The sequence below is a fragment of the Halyomorpha halys genome, unplaced genomic scaffold (assembly GCF_000696795.3).
Source record: "Halyomorpha halys isolate HHAL.00 unplaced genomic scaffold, Hhal_1.1 Scaffold410.1, whole genome shotgun sequence".
Taxonomy (NCBI): domain Eukaryota; kingdom Metazoa; phylum Arthropoda; class Insecta; order Hemiptera; family Pentatomidae; genus Halyomorpha; species Halyomorpha halys.
The window spans coordinates 269,749-293,704 of record NW_027111460.1 but is presented as its reverse complement, the minus strand read 5'-3'; the positions used below and the strand labels follow the sequence as shown (position 1 = coordinate 293,704).

General features: G+C 30.3%; 1 protein-coding gene across 1 annotated transcript in view; it reads left to right on the top strand.

The window, feature by feature from the left end:
- LOC106682386 (multidrug resistance-associated protein 1) overlaps positions 1-23,956 on the top strand; it is a 78,513-nt gene that overhangs the window by 29,956 nt on the left and 24,601 nt on the right. Inside the window, exons 2-9 of the mRNA XM_067049502.1 lie at positions 2,207-2,308; positions 4,239-4,412; positions 11,805-11,921; positions 11,996-12,133; positions 12,207-12,326; positions 12,577-12,770; positions 19,280-19,480; positions 23,105-23,279. Coding sequence (XP_066905603.1) covers positions 2,264-2,308; positions 4,239-4,412; positions 11,805-11,921; positions 11,996-12,133; positions 12,207-12,326; positions 12,577-12,770; positions 19,280-19,480; positions 23,105-23,279 — 1,164 coding nt within the window. The 5' untranslated portion in view covers positions 2,207-2,263. The remainder of the gene's footprint in view (positions 1-2,206; positions 2,309-4,238; positions 4,413-11,804; positions 11,922-11,995; positions 12,134-12,206; positions 12,327-12,576; positions 12,771-19,279; positions 19,481-23,104; positions 23,280-23,956) is intronic.

Genomic DNA, 23,956 nt, shown 5'->3' with positions numbered 1-23,956 from the left:
TAAACTATTACTCCTACGAAGATAAACATCATAAACTACTTCATAGCTCATTTAACTAGCTTTAATTTGAGTGCTAATTGACAATACGTCGAATGGTTTTCGAGATATAGTTTTCTCAAAATAAATTCACTAATTACTGATTTTTCAAAACATTTTTTAATGAAATGTTGCAATTTAAAAAGCTGTCTTTCGGCAACTATTAAATTTGAATAGCTCTATTAGGACTCATGTTTTAGCTAATATACTTGAATGATGTTCTCTTATGGTTTCTAGTGTTGTTAGCAATTTTAAAGATATCAAGCTCCGAATGAAAAATTAACTTTTTTTAATGTATTGATACAGCCACTATTTTTGAAACCCCCTACCTATACTTGGCAGACTCATCGATTTTGACTAGTAATTATACATAGTTTTCATTAAAATTGGGATTAATTTTTTTCACCCTGATTCTTGTGCTGAAACCCTAATCTACTATATCAGTTTAATAGTCCTACAAACTTTTTTATTTTTTAAATATTGCTATTTACAACTTTACATTATAATACATTTAGTAAATCTGATCTCGGTTAAATTGGAGTGTTACAGGCGTGTAGAGAAACTACCCATTGGTAGCACTCTAATGACGTTTTACATTAGCAGGTCTCGTGGGCATCTTCTTTACAGGCGCAGCATTGTCAGGAATGGAAGAGGATGCAAGATTAGAAACTAAGGGGTTTGAGTGGTTAGAGATTTTATAATGGAAGGAGTGATATCTGGTTCAGGCTAGATCGGTTACATAGGGAACATTAAAGTCTTTATGTATGATTTTATTTGTGACAAAATAAGGAGCATTGAGGATTTTTCAAAGGAATTTGGATTGTAAGGATTGGATACCAGAGGAATTCGAAGGTTTAGCGGAGCCCCAAAGTTCACCCTCCGTATGTCCAGATTGGCCTTTTTACAGTCATGTAGATCAGTCTTTTGTATTGTGTTGGAAGTTTAGACCGTTTGTCTATAAGTGTAATAGTCGAAATTGACGTGCAGTTGACTGTTTTTTTCAGTCTTGTGTGAGGATTCCAGGTTAATCGTGTGTCCAAATGTAGTCCAAGGTAGCAAATCTGTTCGACAGGGGTAAGAGTAACATCATTAAATGAAACTGTAGGGCAGTCGGTATGTTTACGACGAAGGGCAAAGGTGATTTGATGGGATTTGTTGGAATTTATCTTAATCCTCCAATTACGAAACCATTCTTCGAGGGCTGTACGATTGGAGAGTTAGGGATACGATTAATGGGTTATTATTAACTGCGAGCACACGTGTGCATCGGCATACGTGGTGAGGACAGTGTTAGGATTAGTTGGAATGTCAGCTGTATAGACGGTGTAGCCCTTCAAACTTACACGCCCATCACACTATATCAACCTGTATCATATTTACCGGGTACAGTTCCCACTATTTGGCTTTGGACAGCCTTCTAAATTCTCAGTTTAACTCATGCTTTTACGGTCGGTATATTATACTAAATAATTTATTTTCAAAAACCCTAAGTCGCTGTTCTTCCCCTTGTGTAAGAGGCCACTTTCGCATTCGTAAAGAACTGTAGGAAATATAATAGTTTTGTAAATTCTAACTTTTAAATTTTTGATCCTAATGAGAGAGCTTAGCAATTCTGGATTTCCCGGCTTTTGCCCCTCATCGATATTGTATATTTTCTCTTTCATAATTCCTTATCGATTTATTTTTATCTAGTTACCACACAACCTAAATACTTAAACCTACCTACCTGTTAAATGTATTTCTTACTTTATCTATATCACCGAAATTGTTACCTGCTTATCATATATTTGTTTATCATTAATAACAGGATTGATAACAATCAAATTCAACCCCTTCTCATTTCTCAAAATTCAATCAATTTTAGGATCAACCTTGCTATAAATTCATATAATAAAAATTAAGATGACATTGTTCATGTATGATAAAAATTTATTCTTATGTAATTTTTAACCTATTCGAAATAAAAAATTAATAAGAAAAAGATGTAAACTTGGATGATGAAAATATTGAACGTCGAATATTCGAAACGTCAATTTTAATACAGATTTTAAGAAATGAAAAAAGGAATTTTCTTATTTTTTTTTTCAAACTTTTAAATAATATAATTCAAATATAACATTATAACCTTTTGAAGATAATTAATGTAAATTTATAATTTTAATATTTACAGGTATAAGATAAATTTCACCATTGATCCTTCATGATAAAGGCCTGATACTACCTCATCATGGACGAAGAAACTCTAAACAATTTTTGTGGTTCACGATTTTGGGTAAGAGATTTTACTAACTCAAATATATATATTAAATCTTAGATAAATTATTAACACAAACACACTTGATCCAATTTTACATTTATCTAAAAACTCTCTCAACATTTATTTAAAAACTCTCTAACGTTTCGGCCCTCAAGCCATTCTCAAGAAGACACCTTAAATATTGATGTCATATATTCTTTAAAATGTTTCTTGCAGGCTAATTGCCCATGTCATATATAATTTTTATAATTTAAATTAAAAATTTTTTTACATAAAATATTATCTCTATTTAATCTTACTACCATCATTAACAACTGTTAGTAACGACGAACAGAGATACAATAGAGCTGCATACAGAAAGCTAGTAAGAAGTAGTCCAATATAGGCAAGCGTGGAGAAGGCTGGTATGGGCAGTCAAAGATCTACAAAGTCTAGAGCCAACCGAAAAAAAAAACCAGTAATTTGCGAAAAATCTGTTCGTGATAGAAGAAAACTGAGTTTATTTTTGGTTTCAGTATTCCAATAATCGTTTAGATTAGCCAAAAAGTGTCAAATCAAACTTTCAAAAAGTTTATTTTTGAGGATTCTTGTAATTAAAAGATTAAATTCAAATATGTAAATTGAAAAAAGTGATTAACCAGTTTTATTGAATGTTTATAATGATGATTTAAAATTTTCCATTATTAAAAGCATTTGATTATATTGAAAAAGTAATTTTGAACGCTACCTTGAAATATCTTCTTCTAAATTTTATTTTTACCTTTCAAATTTACCATAGTAATTTGTTTTTTTTATTCATTTCTAGACATTTACAATTCCATTAATATAAAAATACACCTAGTTAATTTGATGTTAGATTATAATGGTATGATACAGGCATGTAGAAAAACTACCCATTGGTAGCACTCCATTAACATTTCTATATTATAAGGTCTCGAGGCCATCCTCTTTTCAACTGCCTCAAAGGATTGCCAGAAATGAAAGTGGAACTAGTGATTTAGGGTTGTATGGGAGTTTATAATAGAAGGATTGATATCTAGTTCGGGCTAGATCAGTTACGTATGGAACATGAAGGTCTTCATGGATGAGTTTGTTCGTGACAAAGTAAGGATCATTGAGAATTTTGGATTGTAAGGATTGGATATGAGAGGGATTCGAAGGTTTAGTGGAGCCCCAAACTGCGTATGTATAGATAGGTCTTATTGTAGTCATGTATTATATTATTTTATAGTTATGTAGATCAAGTTTTTGTAATTAATTCCAAGTTAATCGTTTGTCTTGACGTTGTTCAATAAGGGCAAGAGCAACATTATTAAAGGATAACGTCAGTCGGTAGGTTCATGACTAAGGGATTTATTTTAAACCTTAAATTTGGAAACCATTCTTCCAGAGTTGTGATATGGGATTGGAGAGTTCAGGATACAATTAAAGGGTTATTATTAACTGCGAGCACACATGTCATCGGCATATGTGGTGAGGATAGGATTGGTTGGGATGTCAGCTGTATAGAATGTGCAGAGGATGGAACCGAGGATACTACCTTGAGGAACACCGAGAGAAGAGGGATGAATAGGAACAATTGTGGTTTACTTTGAATAATCTATCAGTGAGAAAGGAACGGATAATGGGATCCGACCACCTCAAAACAAGAAAGAGTTCATAATCAAATTTTGTGAACTAAAATAATTTAAGAATATCTCATCACATATATAATTTACGATTAGACTGAAAGGATTTCTTATAATGAAAAAGGGTTCAGGCAGAGTAACGACACAAGAGTACCTGAATAACTAACTTTATTATCAGAATCGTCTGGTATATATAAATACAGGGTTTGTTGTTAAACTAAAAGATAACTAATCCTAGTAGTACGGAGTTCTTGTAATTATTCAAAGGCTATATACAGTTAACTTATATATATTCTTTTTTTTTTTTTTGTCTCCAGGAATCCAATTTCACATGGGACACAGAAACACCACGGTTGACTCCGTGTATCGAAAAAACTATTTTATGGATCCCCTGCCTCTTTCTATGGGTGTTCTTGTGTATTGATGTATTTTACATTTATACCAGTAAATGCAGGAATATACCATGGAACTGGAGGAACATTCTCAAGTTGGTAAGTATTTTGGAATTTATTTTTTTGTCTTATTTCATCCTAAGCTAACACGTTTGTTCAGCATGGAGCCTCATTGTTGGAAAGGGTGCATGTTATCGGTTTTTTGACTCCTTGCTAATGTTTTTGGTATTTCGAGATTTTTTTTTTTCACATTATTCAATAGGACAGAAATTCTCAAAGTGGGAGCTGCCGAACCATGGTGTGTCCTAAACGTATACTATGGGTACTTTGTATAATTGAAATATTAAATATACTATGCTTACCAGCAGAGTTGGGTAACTACGAAACTAATAGCTAAAATTCCCATGGATACGATATTAATTAACAATGGTTCATTCATGAATAAGGGTCGTATCCATAGCAATTAGAGCTATTAGTTTTAGGAATAGCTAAATTTTGTCCATCTCTGCTTACTAAAATTTACTTTTCATTTTTTTTATTTCTACCTACATATTCAACCGCTCTAAGAATAGTTTTCCATTTTTTTTTTCTCTAGCGAAACTCATAGCTATCACAGATCTGTTTATAGCCCTATAGAAGTGCCGCGAAATTTGTTTATCTCAATAACTTGGTGAAAAAAGTTTGGGAACCATTGCATTAGAGTTTCGCGTTTGGATCAAATGAACTGAAATTCGTTTTCTTTTGCATTAGGCTATACTCTCTCTCTCCCCCCCCCCCAATAATAATTTTTTATTTATTTAATACCAGATAGGCATGGTGGGCCTTACATGGTTGATATAATAGTTAAATTTTATCTTTCACAATGGATTATAGGAGAGGGGTAGTCTCATACCAAAGATACCCCTAACTATATACAACGTTATAAATAAAAAAAATTAAGATAAAACAAGTAGATAAAAATAATAATTCTCAATATATTATGTCGTTACGTGATATCGTATATTATGAGTCTATATTACTATTATTATTTCCAAAATTCGTTGACCTAATAAAACAATTGTTGAGGTTGGGTTTGCAAAGTTTTAGGCCACTGCCTCTTTAACTGTAGGTAACTGGGAGTGAAACTTGATGAATGGTTTTTTTTTTTTTATTTAATCCTCTATTGACTCCACTTGTAATTCCCAATACAGTTAGCCAAAATTAATTATTAAAAAAAACTAGGGCAATCTGGCATTAAATAAAATAATTAAGAGAGTCTATGTTCTAAGTCATGAATCATGGTTGTTATATTTTTGCTGAGAGGTTAGTAAATAGCAAGTAAACAATACCTTGAGCATTACCTTTTATTGTCAACAAAAACTGGCAGGTGCTAATTTATTAGTGTAATAATGAACGTATGAACGCATTTTTCAGCGGTTGTTAAATATTTATGAACTCGTTAAATATTTACGTAAGATATGAGTCTCTTCAAATAAACATTAATTTATTTAAAGAATGAAATAGGACAACTGGTGATAACTACGTACATCTGATATGAATGCCACTAACTATAATTAATGATAAAATGATTCAAAATAATATTTTTTTATTGCCTGAATAACTTCAAATCTTACCTTGAAGTAGTAGTTAATTAATTTTTACTAATAGATTCTTGAGTAAAAATGTTTGAAAAATTTCCGTCCGTAGTCCTAATATGGCATTTTTTTCAAAATGGCTGCCGTTTATTTTTAGGTCCCTTGCTAATAACCTTGGAGGAAGGAGTTTAATAATAATACTAATAATCTTCATGTATCCTGGGATTAATCCCTTTAGAATAATTTACAGGCGTCAAAATTAAGCTTTAGAGCCTTAGAGTAAATTACAAAATAGAGATGAAATTACAAGATGTCATAAAATAAAATAATATAATGAATTTAAAAATATACAATTAAACAACCATTATTAACAGAATATATATAATAATGATAAAACCACTTTTCATATCATAAAACATAAGATGACTTCTGATAGTAAATAAAAAGAAAAAAAATTATAAAAAATCAAATACAATTAAACTAAAAAATAGTAAATCAAAAGATATAATTTCTGCCAGTGTACATATTTACAATTATAAACGAAAACCTAAGATATAAAATACAGAAAATATACAAAGTTTTTTTGAAACTTTCAATTGTTATTCTTACGGAATTGGGTGGACGAAGATACGGGATTTGAAAATTGGAAGGGTGTTAGAACTACGAATAAAGGAGGTTACAATACAAGTTTTTATGGATATTTTATACGGCTGTGAAGTCTGGGGAACGGCATCCTTCACGAAAAGGAAAAAACTACAATCTTTTCAAAATAAAGTCCTAAGAATCGCAGTTAATGCTCCTTGGTTCATAAGAAATAGCCAATTACATCGCGAATTACAGATGGAGTCAATAGAGGATTACATCAAAAAATAGTTCATGAAGTTCCACTCCCAGTTGCCGACAGTTAAAGGAGCAGTGACCTAACCAAGAGTAAAAACCAATTTACTCAATGCTCACAAATTATATCCACTACAAACCTCAAAAATAACTCCACCCCCCTCCCCAGTGTTCTTCTATCTTCTTAAGTTCAAATAATGCGCCTTGGGCCCAAAAAATAAATCCTACTCGAACTCAAAAACAAATCCGCCCTAGGGCTAAAAATTATATTCATCCCAGGCCTAAAAAATAATTCAATCCTGAGCCCCAAAAGTCCCAGAAGGTGCCTATGTTCTGAAATTCAAAATCTAACGAAAAAAAAATGATTTGTAAGTAATATAAAAAAGTGTTTACGGATTTACTAAAAACCTAAAAGTTAAACTACATCGATACTCGGTCTTAAAATCTACAGCATTTTCGTTTTCTACTCGTCTGAAAATCTTATATAGAACCCTCATACATTAAGAATTGGAAAAGGTAAATATTAAGCAAATTAAAAAAAAATCTAATTGTTATTCGAAATCCCAGCTCTCTACTAATTACCCACTATGATGAAAAATACTCGAAAATCAGGTAAAAATAAACCAGTGGCAACACTGGTTAAGAGATCACAGCGATATACAACCTCCTCGAAATATTTGGAAAATATGATTTTCATTACTACCATAATAATATTTGTGTTTATATTTATATATCATATTTTGATCATTATTTTGAGAAATATTTATGTAGTTTGAGTGATACTTATTTTGAATATTAACTGTCTCATAATTAAAAAAAAAAATCTGCATACGTCCAGAAATAGCTTAGGCGTGTTTTTCGAATACAAATTAATATCGATGCAGGAGGCATTGAATGAAGAAAAGGCAAGTTATAGATACAGTTTCAAGGGCACCTGTTCTTAATTTAGACTGCAATAATTCTCATTCATCTGATTCATTGCATTTTTATTAACAAGAAAGATAAAACTGCTGTTAAAAGAAACAATCAACAACAATTGTATGTATTGTTATAAAAACGCAGAAAATCATGATGGTTTAATATATAGATTGGTTGTTTATTTCGTCATACTATTATTATGATAATTTAGAGTTTATTGGTCGACAACATAGGTCAATTATTAGGGACGTGACGGCCTTGCGGGTTGACTCACATGTCCCAGTGTGCTCGGTTCTGAACGGGTTCGATTCCCACCTGGGGCAGTTAACATTCATTTTTCGGCAGTCCGGAGGAATGAATCTTGATACTCCCACCTTGATTAGTACGCAGCGGAAACTTAGGTAGCCGTCAGGGATTGGCAAAAAGGACCATTAGGTCCCTTATTGAAAAAGATAAATTTAGGATTTGTAAATGAAAAACAAATAGAAAGACTTAAAATTTCGTAATTCATTACTTTTTCAAACTTAGTTACTCAGTATCTGTTTTAATACTGCCAGAAATTCGTTCCCACGTTAGGAAATTTATTCCAGATTCATATATAGTACTGTATCTCAGTTTTTGGTAAAATTTAAAAAGAAAAAAAATTTATTTTGGTTCACATTCTTTTTTTTATATTTATTTTTGAAATTAACATAAAAAAAATCTAATAAATGTGATGTTACAATAGGATGATACAGACATGTAGAGACTATTCATCATATCATTTTTTCATTAGAAGGTTTCCAAGGATTCTTTTCTTTTCAGGCATCTCGGAGGATTGTCATGAATGGAAGAGGAAGCAAGGTTAGAAACTAGTGGGTTTGGGTGGTTAGATAGTTTATAATGGAAGGAATGATATCTGGTTACATATGAACGATAAAGGTCTTTATGGATAATTTTATTTGTGACAAAGTAAGGAGCATTAAGGACTTTGGATTTTACGGATTTACGGATATGAAAGGAGTTTGATGGTTTTGTCTTATTATAGTCATGTAGATCAGTCTTTTGCAGTGGATTGCAAGCTTGGACCGTCACTATTCAGTTTTATATGAGAATTCCATATTAGTCGTTTGTCCAGATGTCGTCAAAAGTAGCGGATCTGTTCGACATGAATAAGAGGAATGATATACTGGTCGGTCGATAGGTTTATGACGAACGCTAAAGGTAATTTGATGGGATTTATTTTAATTCTCTAATTTCGAAACGATTCTTCAAGGCTTGTGATATGGGATTGGAGAGTTTGGGATGAAATTAAAGATTTATTATCAATTTCGAGCTCACATGTCATAAGCATATGTGGTGAGGATAATGTTAGGATTGGTTGGATTGTCTGCTGTACTTACGGACTGAGAAAAGAGGAATGAATAGTAACCCTTATGGTTTACTTTGAATAATCTATCAGGGAGAAAGGAACGGATGATGAGAAAGTATGTTGGAGGTAGGAATTTACGGAGTTAGTAAAGGAAACTCGCAGAATCACCTAAAAAAGTAACCTAAAAACAACATATTTGATCCATCCGTTAGAGATATAATATTAAATATTCTATTGATTATTATTATTATTCATAACTTTGTACCAAACGCTAGGAAAATTTTATTCAAATCCTATCTATTGTTATTAAAATACCGTCGTTAAAATCGTCCGTAATCTGATGATCAGCCATAAAATAAAATGATAACTACCCATAAAATAAAAAAGAAAAAAAAACTTTTAATATTCTCCTCATTTCTATATTTATTCGTTTTAATATTTCAGTGTCTTCTCTTTAATTTGTCCTTGAAAACCACTGGATTATTTACTTAATAACGAAAAGAAGTAGATTATTTTTAGATAAATAAAAAATTATCTCGAATACATTATCTCCTTAGATTAACATCAATCCTTATAGTACAAGAGCCGGGAAGAAAAAAAGTCAGTTATTTCAACACAATTTTTTATTACTTTAATGAAAACTACGTATAATTACTAGTCAAAACATATGAGTCTGCCAAGTATAGGTAGGGGGAATAAAAAATCCTAGATCAGTTCTTTCAAAACCTTAATTTTTCATTCGGAGCTTTATATATTAAAAACTACCAACAATACTAGAAAATCTAAAAGAACATTATTTAAAGAAGAGTAAATTTGCTGAAATATTAGCCTTACTAGAACTATTTACGTCCAATTGTTCTCGAGATATAGCTTTTTAAAAAGCAATATTTCACAAAAATCTACTGAAAGGCCAGTAGTTAGTGAATTTATTTTGAGAAATCTATATCTCACGAACTATGTGACGTACAGATGTCTTTTAGCACTCAAATTAAAGCTAGTTTATAAAAGTTCATCTTCGTAGGAGTAGAATTTCCTTAGTTTTGCTCAAATAAATTGTTTTATAGTTGTTCTGATAATAAGTTTGATTTATGAAAAACATTATTTCAGAAACCATAGGACGTACAGATGTCTGTCTGTACTTAAATTAAAGCTAGTTAAATTTTCTATAAAATAGTTAATAATGTTTATCTTTGTTGGAGTAGTAGTTTTTATAATATTTGACTAAATGTTAATTTATAGTTGTTCGTATAAAATATTTGATTTTTTAAAAAATATATCTCTAGACCCATAAGACGCACATGTGTCTGCCTACACTCCAAATAAAGGAAATTTAACTTACTATAAAGTAGTTTATGACACGTATTTTCGTAATAGTTTTTATGATATTCAGTTATGAATATAAATTTGACAAATGAAAATTGGTTCGAACAACTATAAACCAATTTATTTTAGCAAATATCATGAAAACTAATTTGAGCGCTAATAGACATCTGTACGTCAAATGGTTTTTGAGATATAAATTTTTCAAAATAAATTTACTTATTACTGATCTTTCAGTACGTTCTATACAAATTTTTTCTGAAACGTTGATTTTTAAGAAGCTATATCTCGAAAAATATTTAACGTAAATAGCTCTATTAGGGCTAATATTTTAGAAAATTTACTATTCTTTAAATGACGTTCTCTTTGGTTTTCTTGTGTTGTTCCTAATTTTTATGATATACAGCTCCGAATGAAAAATTAGTTTTTTTTTATCGCTTTGAAACAACCGCCATTTTTTATTCCCCCTACCTATACTTGGCAGACTCATCAGTGTTGACTAGTAATTATACATAGTTTTCATTAAAGTAATCAAAAATTGGGGTGAGATACTGCCTTTTTTTCATCCCGGCTCTTGTACTAAAAACAAAGCTTTGTTCCTTCTTCTTCTATAAGTTTATTTTCGGCGTCAACGCTCCCCCCCCCAAAAAAAAAAATATAGTCTATTCTGGATTTTCTTTTTAGGAAGTCTGGTAAATCAATTACAATAAATTTTTTGAGGTTAAAACTTCAAATTTGAATATATTTTATTCTAAATTAACATAATGTTGTACAACGTTAGGTGACTATTGTCCCATATACATCTACTTTAATAAACCGACAAATAATAATTCATCATAAGAACAATCCTCATCCATGTGCATTTATAATTCATATAATTATATTTACCTCATAATTAGTCTGACTTTTAATTTCACAAAATAAATTATGTCATTACAGTAAATATAACTATATGAGTTATAAATACACGTAAGTTGAGGTATGTTAAGTGAATTATTATTGTTTTTAAGTTTATTAGAGTACATGAATAAGGGACAATAGTCCCGAAACTTTGTACAACATTATGATAATTTAGAATAAAATATATTCAAATTGGAACTTTTCAACCTTGAAAAATGTACTGTAATTAAAAAAAAAAAGGTATTAATATTTTGTCAAAATTATCAACTCTAATTTAAAAGTTTATCTTTTTATAGAGGGAGTAGGATAGCTCATAGATCAGGATTCGAATCTGGCCGTGTCAGAAATTTTTTGAATCTGTTTCTGTACTCAAACCTGTGGGCTCGAGATAAAGAGTGGGTACTCTGGATTGGGGACAAATCCGGCAGTTAGCATAATCATGAATAAATCACCTCCTTGCACAACCGTTGTTCAAGAAACATAGCTACCATACAAATTATTGAACCACTGGTTTATTACAACCCTTCATTGGTTGTAGTAGATTTTCAATTTCAGTTAATTTATTTTATTTTAACTCTTCGTTATTTTCAGGTGTTTCTTCTCCTCCTCCTAGCTCTAAGTGTATTTGAATTATTTTACGCTATATTTAGAAATGAGCCATTGTACTCTGTCGATATATATACTCCTGTGATAAAAGCTACATCACTGGTAAGTATATAATATTATTTACAATATTTTATTTTCATTGATTTTTTATTATTTATTGTTATTAATTATTCCAGGCATTATGTACTACATTAGTAATATTCCATAGAAAACATGGGCAGAGGACGTCCGGGCTTCTTTTCTTGTTCTGGTTTTTAGTCGTATTTCTCGGATTTTCGCAATTTTATACCTCAATTGAAGGGCATATTTTGGATGTAAGATATATATGTCAATATACATAACTTATATTTGTGTTAACACTACTATATTAATTATTTACTTGTCCAGCAAGAAACAGATGTGATGAGGATATCAAACATTGCAAGCTATTGCTTATGCTTCTTGATGCTTTTACTAAACTGCATTTCAGACCTGTCTCCCAAACGTTCGCAATATCCTCCAATAAAGGTAAAATTAATATTCCAATAATTTATCATAGGTTATATCATAGCGGTTTTGAATAATAATAATTTCAGAATTTTTATGTTTTAAAAAGGCAATAAGTTTATACCAAAATTGAAGTTTACTTTCTTAAGGTAGCACTCTCACCAAGATAAGATATTTCACAGTCAGGGTTTCTACTTTACCAATCAATTTAAACTTATATTATTTGTTTCCTGTCAAAATTGTATTATTCTTTTTTGTCTATAATCCATAGAACCCTAGTCCAGAAGAGGGCGCAGCATATCCCTCCCGACTTCTACTATCTTGGTTCGAACCTATGGTGTACAAAGGGTTCAAGAGGCCCTTGGTTCAGAGCGACCTCTGGCCGATTATGTACAAAGATGCCGCTGCACAAATCTTCAACCACTTCAACAAATTCTGGTTAGCAGAAAGGAGGAAAAGAAATAAGTGAGTAGTAAGCCATTGTATCGCCAACTGACAATTGACTTAACAGCCCCTCAATTGACTAACAGGACACAATTGAAAGAGACTCCGCAATGCTGTTAGTGTCCTTTGTTGTGTGTTAATAGACACTTAAGAGCTGCTATTCACATAAAGTGTTCCCCATACAATTTTTTAATTTTTATTTTGTATATTTATTGAAATTTACAATTGTACATTATAATACATTCAATTTGATCTCAGTTATAATGGAGTGATACAGGCGTGTAGAGAACTACCCATTAGTAGCACTCCAATTACTTTTTTCACTAGCAGGTCTCTTGGCCATCTTCTTTTTAGGTGCCACGGAGAATTGTCAGGAATGCAAGGTTAGAAACTAGTTTGGGTGGTTAGGAAGTTTTCACGTCAAAAATCATAATATATATTGTTACGGTTGCCATGGTGAAACAAAAACTCTGGCGATATCTGCGTAGACAAGGGGTGTTACGGTTGTCATGGGAAAAAAAAAAAAAAAAAAACACGAGCGATATGTTCTGACGCGGTTATATAGTCTATAATATAACCGTTTTGACTCATCCTTAGTTATACGTGTATCGTTTACAGTTGCCCACGCTCAGCGGAGAAGGAGGTGAGTTAAAGGAAAATAATTAAAAAAACAAATATAATCGCAAAAGGAAAAAAATATAAAACAACAAAGAATTACTCCTTAGGCGCTACGTTATTTTTTCTTGGGAATAACGAAAACCCCGAAGCATTATGCCCACAATATAGCTAAAATATACCCCTATATGAACAATTGTTGAATTATGACCACTGGCGAATACCTTTACATGTAGATAACAGAAAACCTAGGGGTGTTACCTACCCATCTGTTGAATTATCGTAATATTCCGTGAACAACAAAAAAAACATAAGTAAATTAACAAGTTGAAAGCAGAGAAAGAATAGCAGAACTATATGTACAAAAGTTTAATAATAAGAAGAAATATATATACAGAGAATGAAAAAGGAAAAAAAAAATCTTATCTATTAATAAAACAATTAAAACTTATAGGCTGACTTAACCTTAACTTAAATCTTAACCTTAATAACTATATTTACATTATTATCCAAAAGAGTATAAAAGTGAATATAAAATAAAAAACAAAATAAAATTTAGTTCAAACCCCACGTAGTCAATGGGTGCATTCATGGCCGAACATAAGGTTGTCCGATATTTCCTTAACGATCACCGTATCACCAGAATTATAGAGATGTAATCTCTAATGATGTAATGCCACAACTCTCCTATCCAGGACGTGCTGAAGATTCGTTGCTACCCACTCCACTATATCTCCACTTCTAGTATTAATGACCGTCTATTGAAGTGAAACACCATAATTTACACTGAAATTTAATAGCTAAGTTTCCTGCACTTTAAACAGAGACTTAATACTCACAATCTATTGCGCTTTAAACTCATATTTAATATTTCGTAATCTATTGACCTTCAAACTGAGATTTAATAGCTAAAATATTTTGCCCTTTAAACTGAGATTTAATAACTAAAATATCTTTCCCTTTAAACTGAAAATTGATGGCTAAAATCACTTACTATTTAAACTGAGATTTAATAGTTTAAGATATATCTCCCTTTAAACCGAGGTTTAATAGTTAAAATAACTTACTCTTTAAACTGAGATTTAATTGCTTTAAAAAAATCTCTTACCTTTTAAACTGATATTTAATAACTTTAAAAAAAACAAACCTATTTCCCTTTAAACTGAGATTTAATAGTTAAAATCTCTTACTCTTTAAATTTTTATTGGAATAATACATTCTGCCATACTCAAGGGCATATGTAGTAGGGATGTAAGTATACAATCATAACATGTATACATATAAATAATAAAGTAAATAAGTATGAACTAAATTGGATTTAAATAAAATTATATACTAAAAATAACAAGTAAATAAATAATAATAAAAATACAATTAAATCATAAAAACTAAAATGGATAAAAATAAAATTATATGTCGTTTAAACTAAATACGATTGTAGTCAATAAAGATAAATAAAAAAATATTCAATTACATTTTTCACGGTCTCCGAGATTAATAATAAAGGATAATAAGTACATTTAAAATACTAATACTAATAATAAAATTCAATTAAATCATTAAGTATAAACTAAAATGGATGAAAATATAATTATATGTCCTTTAAACTAAATACGATTGTGGCCAGCAAAGATAACTTTAAAAAAAAAAATCAACTACTTTTTTTCACATTCTCAACGAATAATATTAAGGGATAATTAAATTTAAAATAAATGATAATAAATTTTGAATGCAAAAACAAAATAATTCACCAACGCCTTGGAGTGACATTTAAAATTTTTATTTTCTGGAATAAGTTAGAGTGAATAATGAATAAATGCAAGAGATTGGACAGACATCACGGGCATCTTTTGCTTGCATTTATTTTTACTCGGGGATTACCCGATGTTTAGTTTAACATGTTAAAGCGTGTTAAATGGTAAAACTCATGTTAAATGGAGAAATAATTCATTTTTTTACCAAGTTGAAACGATATAACATGGTTGAGAGTCTGTTACTAGGTCTGTTAAATGGAGAATGTCGTCACACAACAGACCAGCAGAACTCCTCACCATTTTGTTTGTTGTCGTGGTAGGTTACTTGCGTTTGTGTTTGTGTTTGTTGTTACTCGTAGTTTGTGTTTGTATACTTTTGAATGTTTTTATTACTTACGGGGTATTCATGATCTTTCGTTTAACATGTTAATACGTGTTAAATGGAGAAATATTTCCTTCTTTTACCGTGTTAAAACGATATAACATATATAGGGTGTAAATAGTTGACCTTAGATCAATGATTGGAGAAGTTTGTCGGGGAGTGCGGTCAGCAAAGAACAACATAAATAAACAAAACTATATTTATTAATTTTATGCCAACGTCGGCATAAAATAAATTAATACCGCACCCCCCGACAAACTTCTCCAATAATTATAACATATAACATGGTTGAGAGTCTGTTACTAGATCTGTTAAATGGAGAATGACGTCACGCAACTGACCAGCTGAGCTCGTCACCATTTTTTTTTTTGTTAGGTTACTTGCTCGTAGTTTGTGTTAGTTTTGTTTTGGATGTTTTTATAACAAGTAAAGCAATGGATGAAAATAAGAATAATGTAATGACAGTTGTCAATTAGCTCATCTTGATTCTCTTCCTCACCAGTTAGAAGATCAACAATGCACTCAGTGGCGAAACTTTCACACAACCCCCTCTTTAGGGATGTTGTAATAAATTACTTTAATCAATATTTAGAAGTAAGCAGTATCAAGAAGATTTGCAAAGAAAGGTTATAAAATGAGTTCCTTAGAAAATCCGCTGGGAGCTCTTATGCATTTAACATGACTTTAAATATGGCTTAATGATCTTTAGTTTAACATTTTAAAGCGTGTTAAATGGGAAAAGACATGTTAAATTGTGAAATATCTCCTTATTTTACCATGGTAAAACAATATAATATAATATGGTTGAGAGCGTGTTATACTAGGTCTGCTAAATGGATATTGAGGTCGTGCAACAGACCAGCTGAGTTGTACATCGCCGTGTTATGTTACTTGCTCGTAGTTTGTGTATTGATTGTCTTAATATTGTTTTGGTATTTTTTAAAACAAGACAATCAGTAGCCAAATCTTCATATTTCTACTTTTCACTTACTTTAAGCATGTTGTAATAAATTAATGCAATCAAAACTTAGAAGTAAACAATAACAACAAGTTTTGGAAGGAAAGGTTACTAAAGAAGTTGCTATGAAAATCCGCTAGGAGTTCTCATACTTTAGCATGACTTTAAATAGGGCTACTCGCAATCTTATACTTATATCATTTAACATGGCCAACCATTTTACATTTAACACCATATCATGAATACCCCTAATTGAGAAATTTGGTTTTTTTAAGGCTTTGGCATAATATTTCCAGAACCTTTGTTTTTCCTGTATCTTAATAAACAGCCGAAATATTAGAGTAAGAAATTTAAACAGCCGTTATTTTGAAACAAAATGGCGAATGGTAATTCCGATATCTAAGAATCACTATAGGACTTTATTGTCAGGTATATAAAAAAAAAAAATCGGTGCATCTTTGCTTTTATGATATGTAATTTTGACTAGCATGTGCAATTTTCAGAATCATAAAGGTATTAGGTATTCAGTGGTGCAACCTGGTGATTACACAGCTGTTCATGTCCTTATCAAAAATTATCATCCAGTTATCAGTCAACAAATATTAGTCACCAAGATAAGGCTCGTATATTTAGGAAATCTGGGGAGAAAAAAATGATCATATTGACTGGATGAATAAAGACCCAATTTGTGTATTTTACTTTCTCCTTTCATCAAAGTGAAGGAACCAAAATAACCTGTCGACACATTTTTTTTTATTATTATTGTTTAATTAATCAATTTTAAGATTCACTCACTATCAGTAAAAAAAAGTAGGATTTAATCTCTTATTTTTTTATAAAGATAAATGTATTTTGAAAAGCATCAATAATTAATGGATTATACAATAAATGTGTTCGCCACTTCTTCTATCCTAACCTCTATAATGTTCAGGATTTAGATTTAATTTTCACTGGGAAATATATTCAAGGTCTATCCTTTTGAGGGTATTGTTGATTTTCTAACCTCAAAGATGATTTCGTACCGAAAACTTTATTCATCTGCTAAAGACCGCTGCAACTGGTCTATATAATAAATACTTAGAGCTGCCAGAACCAGCGTTGACTTACATGACGCAACCTAGCAGCTAAGACTTGAACTACGGTCTTGACACAAAGTTCTTATATTGATAAATGTAAATACTTTGTAGTGACATGCTACCTGCTGGTCTAGACTGTGACTATTACAGCCGCCAAAACCGTTATCGCTTCCCGCCAAGACGAAGAACTTAAGTTCGCTTCACCTTGGAGCACCCACGACCTATGTTTTCTCTAGCCATTTATTGTGTTAATTTATTCAGTAAAATGTTAATAATTTTATAATGTTAAGAATAAACATATAAATAGTATTATAATCGTAAATATGTTGATTTAATAAATAAATTTTACCAAAAACAATATTACTGAATCACAAAAAAGTTAGCTCTGACAGGCAGTGCCTCTAACCGGCCTTTCTATCGTTAGTAGAACCAATACACCACCGATGGTATTGTTAACAGTACCTTCACAAGACATCAAATAAGACGTTCTAACCACTTTTCTTTGGCATGAATAGTCCTATTTAACTTTGCTAGTTCACTATCAGTTGCTTTCTCTTCATTCTACCCATTATTCTTTCAAAGTACCCGGCGGGTAGCTACGGAAATAGTACCTGGTGAAACAAAGTTACCTTCCTTCTTCATATCTACTGGAATAGTACCCTGTAGGACGAGGTTACCATCATTAGAGAAATTTGACACACGCCTTGTCAAGGCCTACTGATCAAGAGTATAAAACATAATTAATTGGAGTCTGAGAGAGAGAAATACTTTATTCATCTATGCTGCCCAAATACATCAGGTTGCTACATACACAGCATACTTATCAAACCGTAATCGGACATATATAAATTACATATAATTACATGGTATAATAAAATAATAAAAAACAGTTTTTTTCCCTCCAGATTCCTTTTATAATCAATTTCAGTTTATACGCCAAATACAAATATTTCAATTCATTCCTTTTTTTTTCTGTTCCTTCAATTTCACCATTTCACAATTTTTAATTCACCCGATCAACAAATTCACTCTCCCGAATTCACCCTTCTAGATCCTCTCCAATGACCCACTAAACAAATTCATTAATAGTGTGAGATCAGACCATTAATAATAGTCACAGCAGTTGATCAGTTTACCAAAAAACAAACAAATAAATACATTCTACGAGAACAAGACTAACACATAGATTCAAAGGAAAATATAATAAAAAGCTGGTTACAAGAAACACTTGAATGGATAAATAAGTTTAAAAAAAAATAAATAATAGTACTAATAAAATAAAATAATTTAATGAATAAATACGTTAAAACACTGTATTTGAGTAAAAGTAATTGAAACTACCCCATAAAATTACTATAATTGTAATTAACATTCTCATTACAATTATTTTCTTGATGCTAAGTAATTGTAATTATAATTACATGTAATTTAACTCATATATTAAAACCATAATATAATAATGAATCTACAGGGCTGTGAAACATAAACTGGATATCATTTTAATTTTTGTAGCCATTGTTAAACAGATTTTTCCCATTTTGTTGTTTAGTATTTGTAATTATAAATCATATCAAACACCTTCCTTGCCTACCTAATGTGTTTCTGTTTAGGTATATTGTGTTGCCCAATTTATCAAATGAAGATGAATACAATTCAATTTTCAATAATTTCATAAAAGAGAAACAAATTTTCTTTCTCTTTTTTTTTTTTTAAAGTATTTTATATATTTTCTTGTTTCCTTTCAGAATTGATCCTGATAGATCACCAAAATTTACTAAAGAAGCTAATGGAATTGATTTTGTGGAAGGACGCAAAGAAACAAAGCCTAAAAAGCAGGCCTCGATTCTACCTACTCTAATTAAAGCATTCGGAGGGCCCTTTGTGTTCGCTACATTCCTCCAGATCATTGAAGTATTCTTGGGATTTGTCAGTCCTGAAATTCTAAAGTAAGTATTCTATCAAAAATTAAATTTCTACTAATTATTTTTCAATTCTTATAGTGTTATATATAAATTTTTTTTTTGTGGAAATAATTTAACCCTTTTTTCTTGTTCTTATCTTTTATACCTTCTTATTCCTTGAAATCTTTATTATGATGGAAGTTTTGGGCCATACCAAATCATCTTCAACATTTTATTATCTCACATTACTTATTTTTTCAATCAATCATTTAATTTTTTATTTCATTTAGTTTCTGCATTCCTTTTGTGATATCTATATATCGTCAATTGTTTAATTTTTATAATGCTAATATACGTTTTTCATAGCATGGTTGAGGTTTTCATTGGCGGGCTTAAAGAAGCTTGAGCTAGTGTTTTGGGGGAATCACCAGTAATGAGAAAGCTGACCAGCTCACTAGAAGAGGGGTGAGCACCCTTCAATGGAGCCAGAACCATTCCTAGGCATCTCTAAAAGGCATCAGCATAAAGAAGTCCTTGATTGAACATGGAAGACAGTAGGCAAAAAGTAGAGGGAATGTACAAGGCTGAGACAGGTCAAGATACTAATAACTAAACCCTCTACTTCTAGTACTAAGTGGCTGCTAGGCCTTAACAGAAATGAACTCCAATTACTAATAAGAGTTCTTACATGCCATTGCTCGGACTTAAAAGAAATCTTAAGATCTGTGGAGTAGTTCGTGATTAAACTTGTCACTCCTGGAAACTGCCCCACATTATATAGCAGACTGTGACCATTACACGTCACTAAGATATAGTCTTCTAGGCTCTGATAGAATTCTAGAATATGAGGCTTCCTCCATAGATTGGCCTTCTTTTTTAAATTTCATTCGAAAATAGTTACTATAAGAATTATTCCATTGGAATTTTTTGGAGTTGACAAAAAGGACCAAAGGCCCACTTGCCAAATACCTTCCCCTCTCCTAGAAATTCCAGTATGGTTGAGGTGGAACTTTTTAGCTAAACGAGATAGCAAATTAAGTTATGGATAAAAAAAAAATATCTAATGTTGAAAATGAGCTGATACAGCTCTTATCGCCCATTATAGTAAAGATTTAAAGAACTTAAAAGGTTCTTTTTAGAGTTTTTTCCTTGAAAGAATATAATTGACATGTGATTTTTCTATTTATTAATATTTTTTTATGTTTTTTATCAATCAGTTTATTACTCAACCTTTAAAGATACAGCAGCAGTTCAAGACAATTGTGACTCTTAATAGTCAAATTTTTAAGGAACCTCATAAAAAAAAGATACAAAACACATAAGCAGTTACAGAGTACAACTTATAGACATGAATATAACTTTTATTTTTAGTGGAAGATAATTAAACTATTTAATGTAAGCCAACATTTCAACCCTCGTTGCAGGGCTTCATTAGGGCTAAATAAGATTCAAACACAAAATAAGGTTACAAATCAAGAAAATATATAACATGGAAAAAAATTAAAATAAGGCTTGGCTAATTATGGTTTAAAATATATGGACATTTTTTATTTATTATTATTATTTATCTGAATTCAGTAAGGTAGAGGTCCTGTTTTGTTCATTATATTTCTTTATTCTTGATTTTTATTCTTATACTTCTTTTCCGTTTTTTAGTGTGTACTGTATTTTTATATATCTTTTTAATCTACTTTTTTATTTGTTATTATTTCTTTTTTTATTAATTCTCTAAAACCACTTTGTAATTCCTGTTTATTTACACTTGTTCATTTTTATATAAATTTTCAAATATTTTAAATCATAATTAACCACACCTTAGTTTACTTTTATTTCATGTTATCTATTTTCTTACTTTGTAACCTTTTTTTGTGTTTTTATCTTTTTTTTTTAGCCCCGATCAAGTTGTGCAAAGTGGGGTTAACGATTGGCTCAAATTTTATAGTTTAATTACTATTTGAGTTTTTTCTTTGACTGCACACGGCCCATTTTCATTTTTTTAATATATATATATATTTAGAACTATTTGATTATCCATTGGAGATTTCTTTATTCATTTTAGATTATTTTTTAAAATTTAGAAGTTAAGAAAACTTGAAACTTCAGAGTCCCTTGGCTGCTTATTCAAATTATCAATTAATTCACTTCTATACATGTTTATAAACTATATTAAAAATATCTATGACTGATAGAACTATTGCCAAAATTTTATTATTTTAGAATAGCCAAGAAAACAAAGAAAAATATCTTCAACAATAATAATTTGGTTAATTATTTTGCAATGAATCATATTTAAGAGCTCTTCCTACCATTTAAGTGTACTACAAACAAATCAATAAAATCTTGACCTGATTCGAAGCTCTTAAATTTTTGTTTATCATGGTATTGTGAAAACCTCTTCAAAATATATTAGATTGAAAATAACGAACTGGTTATCTTGGTATATTTCCTAATAAAGCATTATTTCCCTGAGAGGGTTATTATTTTTTTTTTCCTTTAAAACTTAAAATAAACATAAATTAATGAAATACTAATCTGTAGGTTGAGATGATCGGTTTTTATGGTGTTTTTTTTCCCGATCCCTCTAAAACAGAAAAAACAATTAATTAGTGAATGCTTTATTATGTGAAAAAGGAATAAATCGTATTGGGTATTATCTTTTACTACCTTTGGCATTTTAAGGTTACCTGTATTGCTTATTTATTATTTGTGAAATGGCCATTCTAGATGGTCCTATTTTAAAATCCGGAGGTGAGGGGCCTCCTCATGTTTTTTTTTTTTTATTTTATTTTCAAAAACCCCATTTATTAATAAATATATGTACAATATGGATTATAATTACATAAAATAATATATAATACATTTTATATACAATTTTCTTGTTTTGCCTTACGGCATTATAAGATCAGTAAACATGGTCCGCTGAAGGCGGTTTTTACATCCTCATGTTTAGGATGATCATTCCGTGGAAAGTCAATTTTAATAGCTGGAGATGATGGGCATCCAGGATAGTTATTATAAAATTATTTATTGTATAAATAATAATAATCAATCTGCTAAGAATGTAAAATCTGTTGAGAAGCGCAGACTGTAAGGTATTACTTTACTGTGAATGAAAGAGTTTATTTATACTATTTACAATTTAATTAATAAATCAGCATTTTTACAAATATGGGTAATACTATCTGGCTGAAACTGATGAAGGTGTTAGTTCTTCTGCTCGCTCATAGGTAGCATCTCTACAAAAATATTGTACTCTTGTACACAAAATTTCTTAAGTTCAGATTTTTAAATTGTAATGTTGTGATTTAGACTTAATATTTCTTAAATTGTACATTGTTAGCTTGCTACCAAAACCTCTTAAGTTTGAATTTCAAATTAAAAGATTTTGATTTAGCTTTAATAATTCTTATATTAAGTTATAATAGAAATATTTTATTCAAATTAAAATCTTTCAATTCAAAAACTTGGACTTATCTTTTAGTAATTAATATACATCCTGACTTCAGATGTCTAGTTCTCTCAAATTTCAAACTTTTCTAAATTAGCCCTTTTTATTGAAATGTGCAATACTAAATTTATCATTTGTTTTTCATAACTAATTTACTAATAAAATTTTTGTAATTATGTACTCTTTATTGCCTTATTACCATTGTATATTGTTTTTTTTAGGCGTATTATACAATTTGTGTCAAATGATGAGCCGATGTGGCGTGGTTATTTTTATGCTGTTATGATGCTCTTCATCGGAATAGTGATGCCTTTACTCCACGGCAACTATAGCTTGACGTTATTGATAGTTGGGCTGCGCACTAGGACTGCTTTAATATCCACAATTTACAGAAAGGTACTATTATTAGAAACTTGCAAATAGTGGAGTTTGTCTTATTTCCTTCTGCTATTTTTGGTGTAATGGTCTTCTCTTGAGAGATTGTGACATGTCGTACATCATCCAACACTACTTGCTATAAGTATCTATTTTAAAAGTATGATAAGTAAGGCTCCCGCAGATGGTCAGATGTATATATATTGTTATCAAAGTACATTAAAATATTTTTTGTGCAAAAAAAAAAAAAAATTATGTTCATTTTTATAACCTCCAGAAACCATCAAGTTTCAATTTTCAGAATAATAGAAAAATATATATATATATATTTTTTTGTCAATATTTATTCATTTTAATTTGATTTGATTTTTTTTTACTAATTTAATTTATAGTATAAAATTGAAAAATTGCATTGATTAACATAAGGAGAATCAAATTCAACATAAAAAAAATAAACCAGTAAATACAAGTGAAGAATGTTCTTGGAATAGCATTAACAGTGGGCTCGGGTAACTATGAAAAATCCTCCCTGGAAAAAGCTTGTTTTAGAGAATGTTCTGTGTTATTGTTTTTAAGTTGGATTCTCAGCCCATCTCTAGTCCTTCATTATTCAGTTCTGACAAGTTGGAATTTCATTTTTTTTATATATTGTAATAATTTTAAAATATTAAAAATAAAATAAAAAAGAATCTTTGCTA